The 10,753-nt window shown below is 43.5% G+C and overlaps 1 protein-coding gene across 4 annotated transcripts in view; it reads left to right on the forward strand.

The window, feature by feature from the left end:
* Positions 1 to 9,784, forward strand: part of LOC147024223 (partitioning defective 3 homolog) — a 206,709-nt gene extending 196,925 nt beyond the window's left edge. For 3 of the 4 annotated variants that reach the window (XM_085883899.1, XM_085883898.1, XM_085883902.1), the window contains 2 exons: positions 2,824 to 2,945; positions 8,629 to 9,783. In XM_085883899.1, coding sequence (XP_085740025.1) covers positions 2,824 to 2,945; positions 8,629 to 8,926 — 420 coding nt within the window. In that variant the 3' untranslated portion in view covers positions 8,927 to 9,783. Of the gene's footprint in view, positions 1 to 2,823; positions 2,946 to 8,628 lie in introns of all 4 variants that reach the window. The other variant, XM_085883900.1, reaches the window with a different exon arrangement.
* The last annotated feature ends 969 nt before the right edge of the window (positions 9,785 to 10,753 follow it).

The raw sequence follows: 10,753 nt of genomic DNA on the forward strand, positions 1-10,753 counted from the left end.
GGTTTGTGGTTTGTCCCTCCTCGGACCACTGTCGGAAGGTACTCACCGCTGCTGACTGGGAGCACCCCACAAGCCTTGCCGTTTCAGAGATGCTCTGACCCAGTCGTCTGACCATAACAATTTGGCCCTTGTTAAAGTTGCTTAGGTCTTTATTCCTGCCCATTTCTCCTGCATCCAACACGTCAACTTCAGGAACTGATTGTTCACTTGCTGCCTAATATATCCCACCGCTTGACAGATGCCATTGTAACAGGTGAAGTGAATAACATTGATTATCCTGTCAGTGGTCATCATGTTTTGGCTCATCAGTGTATATGTATATATATATGTATATGTATATATTGTTGTGGTTGACCAAATTCGCAAACCACCATTCAGGTCCCTTAGGTGAGATATCTCTGTAAGTATATGTGTAGTTAGGCCCAAACCCGTTGTTTAGAGGGAATAAATGTTATTCATTCGGGCTGCGACCCTTTTAGATAGCCGTTTTTCTTTTACTATCTTTATTTTGGACCAGCCGCCATTACTACCACCACAACCACCACCAACCACGTCTCAACAGCCATCACACAACAACCACCAACCGCAACGCCGCTTCACAACAACAACAACGCCAACAGCCACGACCCTTGCCGTCACATCTCGCTCTCACAACCATCGTATCGCCGCCATTCCCGCGCCGCTTGTGGGCACCGATCCTGGACTCGTACAGGGCGCGCACCGAGCAGCGGGTGCAAAAACACCAGCCTTTCCGAGAAATCGGATCAAGAACGATTCACGCCCACTTCTGTTCCGTCCTATCAGCGAGCGTGGGGCGATTTGGCCCCGCCTCCAGGTGCGTCGGAGTATAATCGCGATATGCAGATTCGCGGATCAAGAATCATTCACGCCCACTTTTCCTCTGTCCAATGGGGAGCGTGGCTCCGCCCCCGAGCGATTCCTGATCAAAAAATCTGCATATGATTTCTCCTGTCGCACTATAAAGCACCGAGCGCGGAGCGAATCGAGGCAGTTGTTGAGGGAGTTTCTGAATCGGGAGAGAAAAAGAGTTTCTGAATCGCAGTTGGACGGAGTTGAGAAGAGTGGAGAGTGGGAGAGTTGGAGAGTTGTGGCGGCGGCGAAGGCAGTCGAGAGAGTGTCTGTCGGGGTCCGGGGAGGCTGGAGAAGCCAAGGATCTTTGTGGAGGTCTGCGCTCGTGTCAGAGTCGGGGAGCTGCGGAGAGGGGAGGCCGGTAACGCGACCGAGGTCGCGGTGGAGTCGCTCGTCGCGGGACCCAAGCCAGCGAGATATCCTCATTCCCCCGAGCATCAACAACCCCCTCCTGTTTCCCCCCGCGCTGAGATAGTGTGAGAAGGGGGCCCCGTTCCCACCCCATCCCAGGCAGTGCCAGCGAGGCCCGCGGAATCGGGGCGCCACCGCCATTTTGCGGCTCATCACCAGACGGGTAGGCTCGACGCGGTCTCGGCCCCAGGCCCGTCTGCCCCCTTGTCGATGAGGGTGGCCCCTTCCTTTTTCTTTTGCATTGAGTATATGTGTTGTCGGCGCCGTCTGTGAAGTAAAACTGTTTAAGTGTTGCCGTGTGCTCGGTAGTCGGTAGTAGATCTGCAGTGTGTTTTTCTTTTGTTGCATTTGCTTTTGGTGCAGAATTGTAGTGTTACTTTTACATTTGCTTTTGGTGCATAATTGTATATGTGTGCTTTCCGTTTGCCGCGGAATAAATGTGCTTTATGTTGAACTGTTTTTCCCGTTTCGCTTCGTCTTTTCTTTTATTGAATCTCCATCTTACTTCACGTAAAGGGTTGGTCGTGGGCTAAATACGCCCATTAATTAATCGAACCGTCGAGGTTGACGATAACACCGCTCGGTTATCCCGATAGTACGGAACGGGTCGCTTAAAGTGGCCCGTGTCCGAAGTCGACCTGCGGCGAGGTGCGATCGCTCGGTCTACCCTCCGTGTGGGTACTTAGGTAGGTCGAATTTGGCGAGCAACCCTATCCCAAGCGGGGGGCCGATTGGCACGATTGTGGTGAGGCCGAAAGGCCCACCCGTGACTAGTTCCCGGCGTTAGTCCGAGAGGGTCACGACGGGATTGTCCGTCCGGTGGGCGACGTGCCGCGATTCGAGTTACGTGGCCGTTCGCACGCCGGCGGGCGCGAATCCGCAACAATATGTATACATATGTATATGTGAATGTATCTTCCATCATATATAACACAATGTGTGTTTGTGTATTTGTTTGTGTGATGTTTGTCCCTCTTCAAAATAATGATTTAAGAAGGGTTTTTAATGCCAATCTTTTTACATGACTGTGTGTTCACTGCAGTCTATTTTGCTTTTTCAGGATTAAAAAAAACTCTAAAAACATTTTCCGTTGAAAAGTAATTACGTCTCTTCTTTTGGAATTGTAGACGGTGACTTGCAAGCGTGCCACAATGGTGGTGTGCAGAAGCATTTCCAAAAATAACAATAAATACAAGGTACAGGGAGTTGAAATTCACTGCACGTGATGTGTGAGGCACAGAGTAAAACGTGTATATTTACATTCGTACAATGTCTCATAAATAAAGAAGATATAAGCACACCTGAAGCTCGGCCGAGGCTTCAGGCTTTTGCACACTTTCAAGGCTGTACCCTTGAAATGAAAGGTCCCAGAAGATAAAGAAAATAGGGTAACATTTGTACATGTAGTATTTTAAAATAACGCTTTTTCTTGCTGCAAAACATCATATATTCCAGTCTGAATATTTTGAATGTTACTATACTTAGTGTAATACATGTAATATTTGTAATTTTAAACATTGTTCTGTAAATTTCTCTTCCTAGTCTCGGTCTGCTTCTGAGGTGCGAGCTGCGTGGCCTCTGTCTCGTGTCCGAGAGAGTGGATCTGCACGAGCCTTGCCTGTGGGACACAACCGAACTCCCAGGTCATCGGCATCGGCCTCTCGGTATTTCCTTCCTCGTCCTCCTGGATATCATTATATTCCTCAATTAAGTGACAAATTGAAATGATGAATTGCAGTCAGTCCCATAACCAGGATTACTATTTATAACATTTCAAAAAAATATTCAAACGTTTAAGCCATTATGAAGAAATTTCGTAAAAGTCTTTGTCGCAAGTTTGTTAATTACTATTGTTGTCATTTGTGAACTACATGTCAAACTGTAGAAGGTGAAATGTAGAAATTAATTGGGGGTGTGGGGAGAGAAGCTCGAGATGGGGGTGTTCTGGTATCATGAATTTTGAATCAAACGTCAAGATCATGGAACAATGCAGTACATCTGTACGTTTATAACAAGACTAAGCCTGGTGGTGGCTTAACACTTAAGGTATGTATGTGTATGCATATAATCTTAGAGGTTTAGGATCTTCGAGGATCTTCAGGTCCTGAGTTCAAACCCCAGCCATGCTAAAATAACACCACGTTGATCGACTGTGCTTATCATCCTTTTGAGGTCAGCAAAGTGAGTATCAGTTTACTGCGGGTACAAGATCAACAACAGTTAATCTAGGGAAGGCAGTGGTGTGCCCCTCCCACCCCCCCCCCAACTCAAGTGGTAGAAGCTCATGCAAGAGGAGCTTTCATGTCGCCTCCAACTTCGGTAGATACTGTTCTGTTTGTGGGGTAGATGGAAGAACTTCATAGTAAAGGTAGGATTGTTTCGAGTAGTGTGCTCCGTGGACGAGCAGGAGACATCTCGATGTAACTTAAGTAGGGCAAACTGTCAGCTTAAGTTCTTACATGTCACCTCACAGGGGGGGGGGGGGGGGAGGGCGGTGCTGTGTTAACTCGGAAGGGATAAAGGCCAATTTCTCCAAGTATGTGATTGCTCCCTGTGACCTTTTCCTATGTTTTTGCATTTACAAGACCAGCGATAAAAAGGAATCACGTCCTTAAAACAACAATAACCGAGCCAAACATTCCAAGCAGGCAAAAAAAACCTGCCTCCAGGAATGACAAGTAGCAAGCCACACCCCTGGGGTGGATGATGAATGGGTGTGATGTCATAAGGTTCGGAGGAAAGGAAAGTTGAGTGAGGAGATGGTGGTTGGAAGGGAAGGTCGTTACGGTTGCTTCTCCTCGACATGGTGAAGAAGGCTGCGTGATTCTTGTGTTCATGCTGTGTGAATTTGCCCACATGCTGGAGCAAGATGCTCGCCGTTACTGTTCGGCTGAGTCGTGAAGTTGTACGTTTACGAGAGGGAAAGGAGAGGAGAAGAAGAGCGTGTCTCTCAGCAATAACTTGGCGTGATCCCGTTGTGTGTTCGAGGAGGAAGGTGGGCTGTCATTGTTAGCAGACCTGGTGTAAGAGAGGAGCGGGGTTGGCAATCTCGAACATGAGAAGAAGCTGCACGGCAGTTTCTGAGCCCTGGTGTTGAATAACACCGCCTAAATTTCCTCCTGTACATTTCCCGCCAAGAGAGCGGCTTGGCGCCATCTTGCGAGCTTCCCACACAGGACGAAGCGGTTCGATCATCAAGTTCTAAAAGACCATCTCTGGACAAAGCTAAGTGCCAGAATAAAGAGATTTTTCTTTTGTTTTACCTTTCCCCTTGTCCGTCTTTGTAACTGTGCGTCGAGGTGCCTTGACTTTAGACTATAGATGACCTCATGTTTCATTACCTCATGCTTTGATTTATTTTCATTAAACCACTGTTTATTAAGATTGCTTGTGTCTGTCTATTTGTTGTGGGTTCGAGTATAAACCCTTGTTCTCCGTCCGAGTGAATGTGTTTGGTGCGTGCTTCGCAGCCTCCTCTCCCCCGAGTGCTATAATCTCCAAGGTAGAACCATTCGGCGATCTGTGCAGTTCGGTCTTAATCCCCCCTGAACATGACAATACCACACCTTACCTTAAAACAAGACTTTACTATAGATAAGTGCCAAAGTAGACACAAACCTTTTAGATCAGAGTGTAAAGAACCACACACTGCATGCAAATATGAATTTGGAATGTGACCCAAGGTACAGGTATGCAATAGAGTAATATGAGACAAAGTGTTGGTGTGATCACATTCTGAATTATCATAAAGGAAGCCCTCTTTCATAAAGAGGAAACAAAATTATCGCTGGCACCCGAAACAAATTCTAAATTCCTGCCCTAACATACAGGGGGCACTGCATCAGCAGCATAGTTACGTCTCAACAACAATCCAACCAGTGGGCTTAATTCAGAATTGCGTCCCAGTCACACAACTGCTTTTGATTAATTGTTGTGGTGAGTGCGGTTATAATGCACCAGCCTGAAAATGCACCTTCCTCTGTTTGCTGTTTTGTCTGTTCAGAAATTGCACGCAAAAAAATGTTGAAAATCGTTAATTACAAACTACAACATGAGTACATCTATTAATTACATACTACAACATGAGTACATCTATTAATTACAAACCACAACATGAGTACATCTATTAATTACAAACTACAACATGAGTACATCTATTAATTACAAACTACAACATGAGTACATCTATTAATTACATACAACATGAGTACCTCTATTAATTACAAACTACAACATGAGTACATCTATTAATTACTAACTACAACATGAGTACATCTATCAATTACAAACTACAACATGAGTACATCTATCAATTACATACAACATGAGTACATCTATTAATTACAAACTACAACATGAGTACATCTATTAATTACAAACCACAACATGAGTACATCTATTAATTACAAACTACAACATGAATACATCTATTAATTACATACAACATGAGTAAATCTATTAATTACAAACCACAACATGAGTACATCTATTAATTACAAACTACAACATGAGTACATCTATTAATTACAAACTACAACATGAGTACATCTATCAATTACATACAACATGAGTACATCTATCAATTACATACAACATGAGTACATCTATTAATTACAAACTACAACATGAGTACATCTATTAATTACTAACTACAACATGAGTACATCTATCAATTACAAACTACAACATGAGTACATCTATTAATTACATACAACATGAGTACATCTATTAATTACATACAACATGAGTACATCTATTAATTACAAACTACAACATGAGTACATCTATTAATTACAAACTACAACATGAGTACATCTATTAATTACGTACTACAACGTGAGTACATCTATCAATTACAAACTACAACGTGAGTACGTCAATTCATTACATACTACAACGTGAGTACATCTATCAATTACATACTACAACATGAATACATCTATCAATTACAAACTACAACGCGAGTACGTCTATTAATTACATACGACAACATGAGTACGTCTATTAATTACATACTGCAACGTGAGTGTGTCTAATAAGTAGTAAGAGAAAAAGGCACATCACAACACACCTGAAATTTGCAAAAAGGCACCTGAAAGACTGAGAGCATGAGGCAAAACATCATGTGGTCTGATGAGATGAAAATTGAACTCTTTAGCCTGAATGCAAAGCGCTACGTCTGGTGGAAACCAAGCACAGCTCATCACCCATCTAACACCATCCCTACCGTGCAGCATGGTGGTGGCAACTTCATGATATGGGGATGCTTTTTAGCAACAGGGACTGGGAGACTTGTCAGGATAGAGGGACCAATTAATGGAGCCAAATACAGACAATTCGTTAAGGAGAACCTGCTTCAGAGTACAAAAGACCTTAGTCTGCGGCAAAGATTTACTTTCCAACAGGAAAATGACCACAAGTATGCAGCCAAAGCAACACTGGAATGGCTTCAGAACAACGTGAAAGTACTTGAGTGGCCTAGCCAAACACCAGACTTGAATCCCATTGTGAATCTGTGGAAAGACTTGTTTTTGCAGTTCACCGATGTTCCCCATTCAACTTGACAGAGCTTGAGCAAATCTTCAAGGAAGAATGGGAGAAAATCCCCAAATCCAGATGTGCAAAGCTGATACGGACATACCCAAGAAGACTTGAAGTTGTAATCGCTTCCCAAGGCACTTCGACAAAGTATTGACTCAGGGGGTTGAATACTTATTGATGCAAGACATTTCAGCTTTTTATTTTTCATAAACTTGTAAAAATTTCTAAAAACAAGTTTTCACTTTGTCGTTAAGGGGTATTTTATGTAGATCGTTGACAAAAAGTTTGAATTTCATCCATTTTAAATTCAGGCTGTATCACAACAAAATATAACAAACGTCAAAGGGTGTGAATACTTTCTGAAGGCACTGTATAACATGGAAAACTAGACGTTAACGTTGCCAGATATGCCTCTGCGCACATTACTACATCATTATACGTATTTGTACCAAGTTTTATTTAAATCCGTGAACCGAGATTCAAAATATTAAATAATTCTGGCTGCCAGACCATGCGTCCGATTAGGTTGACATTTAAAACACGTATTCCCCATGACTACTAGATCATAATTGTGACGTTTCATGTTGATTGATGAAGCAGCTCAAGAGAAATAGTTTTTCAAAAATTTTCATTCAATCCAATATGGCTGCGAGACCATGTGACCTGTTAATGATTCATAAACACTCTGGTATCCCCAAGTCTTGTGGAACATGTGGGTGAAGTTTCCCCTCGATCTGTGAAGCCGTTCAGAAGTTATTTTTTAAAGGATTCAGGGGAAAATCTAACATGGCTGCCAAACCAAGTGACCTATGATGTCATAGTTGGAGAACTTCTTGTTCGTCATGGATAGGCCATCATACCTGGAAAGTTTTGCCTCAGTCTGTTCCACCGTTTCGGAGAAGAAGATTTTTGAAGGTACTTATGTTAAAAACAATATGGCTGCCAAACCACATGATGGATGACATCATCAATTATATATTTTTCCCTGTACAATTTAGCCTGAGATGACCCTCAAAAATTTTTCATACTGATCGGATGTAGCGTTCTACATATGCAATTATGACATCATAATGAAGCCACCTATAACGTCATGAAAAAACTCACACTTGCTTCCGATAAGGAGGACTTCACATTTGCCAAGTTTCAATTTTTTGCATGGAATGAATTTGGAGATACAGAGGTCCAAAAGTGTTTCCGTTTTTTCCAACATGGCTGCCACACCACATGACCTATGACATCATAATTATCATTAAAACACATTCTACATGAGAAGTCGCACCTATGTTGAAAATTTTGTGTCAATTGGATAAGTGGTTGCAGAGAAAACGGAGAAAATGAGCATGCACGGACGTACATACGGACGGATGGACAACCAGAAAACATAATGCTACCGGCGACTACGTCAGCGGAAGCATTAATAAAAAATAGGTTAAGATAGCTTGTTGATTTAGGTGTTTTAATTGGTGGAACTGGTGAGAATACAGACATGAGTTAGGGTTTGCTGTTAGGTACACCTAACAATGCAGGTACACCCTGCATTGTACCATAGGACACCTAACAGCTCTAACATGGGACAGGTGCAGAAAGACCGAAGTGAATGTAAGTCACGATGCATAAGCCATCAACCAAGCGGAATGCTTTTGTTTCTAGTCCTTCACGATGACAGTTGCTGATGCCTTGGGCTTTTGACTCTTGGATCAATTACCAGACAAAGCAGTGAGATGTACACCGTCACATTATGGTTATTGAGATCTGCTTATGTTGCTTAGATATGTAAAAGCTTGTATCCGGTTGTTTGCACCATAGGACACCTGGGAAGTCATTGCGCGTGGCTGAGAGGCGAGATGTGGGTCACGCGATTTCACATCCACAAGGCCGTGCTCCACCACCTTCTACATCAGTTCCAGGTCCACGCCGCTCACTTCCAGTCCCTGCCGGTCGACATCGCCCAGCCCATGGCCCCAACAGACCAGCTGAGCCACCACCTGCCCCACCAAGCCGGATTCCTCGTTTTCCTGCGGCTCCAAACATGCCAGGACCAACTCGGTCTCGTTCCTTACCAAAGCGCAGAGGCTTTCATTGGGGACAGACTGCAGCTGTGTGAGGGGAAAGGTTTACTAAAAATTGGGCCTTCGTTCCTTGGATCTGTTTATTCATGTCACACAATTGCTGTTTTTTGTATACATAGTCGAGGCTCGTGGAAGAGCTGGTATTAATAATGAAGACAAAAACAGATCATGAGTGTCACACCCCTAGATAATGAGTATTTAGGTCATAATCGGAAAGTTCCATCAGAATTATGTATAGGCCATCATTTCATTATAATGGGACCAGGCATTGGCCTTTCGAGTTCTTGTACGAATCCTTGTTGCTGCTAATGAAGGAGGATGCTGTGCAAATATTTTGTATTAATTACAACGACATTTCAAGCATGGGTAGCTCGCTGCAGTGAATGGTTCCATAAATGGTACGGAATGTGCAACTTGAATCGAAACGGTACAGAGTAGTCAACAGTAAGAGATGCAAAAAAATTAACTTTTCGGCATCATGAATGGCCCTGTATCTCAAGAAGCCACGTTATTTAAGCCCAAAACCAACGATGGTTGGTATTAGAAACCAAATAAGGATGGTCTTCCTTCAATGTGGTTGTAAGTGGGGTTTTGCTAGGGCTGTTACGAGTGTTCTGCTTATCCTGTCAATATTCTGCTGTATGTGAAGACATTGACTTGTGTGTTCACAGATCAGAGACAAAGTTTATGTCCATCTCTTAACCAGAGCAAGTCTTCTCCTGCAATTACATATTTCCTAATTTTCATTTACAACAAATGCTTTTTGTTGTTTTTAATGGTCACACACACCACATACAGTATATATAGTGTGTCTCTGTCTGTCTCTCTCTGTCTCTGTCTGTCTGTCTGTCTGTCTGTCTGTCTGTCTGTCTGTCTGTCTGTCTGTCTGTCTCTCTCTCTCTCTCTCTCTCTCTCTCTCTCTCTCTCTCTCTCTCTCTCTCTCTCTCTCTCTCTCTCTCTCTCTCTCTCTCTCTCTCTCTCTCTCTCTCTCTCTCTCTCTCTCTCTCTCTCACTCTCTCTCGTTCACTCTCTCACTCTCTCATTCTCACACTCTCTCTCGTGCTCTCTCGTTCACTCTCTCTCACTCTCTCTCGTTCACTCTCTCTCTCTCTCGTTCACTCTCTCTCTCTCTCGTTCACTCTCTCTCTCTCTCGTTCACTCTCTCTCTCTCTCTCGTTCACTCTCTCTCTCTCTCGTTCACTCTCTCGTTCACTCTCTCGTTCACTCTCTCGTTCTCTCTCTCGTTCTCTCTCTCGTTCTCTCTCTCGTTCTCTCTCTCGTTCTCTCTCTCGTTCTCTCTCTCGTTCTCTCTCGTTCTCTCGTTCTCTCGTTCTCTCGTTCTCTCGTTCTCTCGTTCTCTCTCTCTCTCTCGTTCTCTCTCTCTCTCTCTCTCTCTCTCTCTCTCTCTCTCTCTCTCTCTCTCTCTCTCTCTCTCTCTCTCTCTCTCTCTCTCTCTCTCGTTCCGTCTCCGTGTCCGTCTCTCTCTCTCTCTCTCTCTCTCTCTCTCTCTCTCTCTCTCTCTCTCTCTCTCTCTCTCTCTCTCTCTCTCTCTCTCTCTCTCTCTCTCTCTCTCTCTCTCTCTCTCTCTCTCTCTCTCTCTCTCTCTCTCTCTCTCTCTCTCTCTCTCCCCCCCCTCCAGGAGCTTACCCAAAGTAAATATAATAGCTTTAAATCGTCTCCCCTTTTTAACTGAATGAACATATGCTGTATGTCATGTATCATTGCATTATTTTGAAAATATACTGAGCACTGCACTTGTGTTTTTTTTTTTCTTGTTTATCTTGTTACAAGATATCTTGTAATGACCAGTTGTCGCAAAAAGACCAATAAGCACCCTGCACACTCTAACTTTATTTTCCCTC

This window comes from Eptatretus burgeri, chromosome 6 (genome assembly GCF_056783735.1).
Source record: "Eptatretus burgeri isolate ZD-2024b chromosome 6, Ebu_testis_v1, whole genome shotgun sequence".
Classification (NCBI taxonomy): Eukaryota; Metazoa; Chordata; class Myxini; order Myxiniformes; family Myxinidae; genus Eptatretus; species Eptatretus burgeri.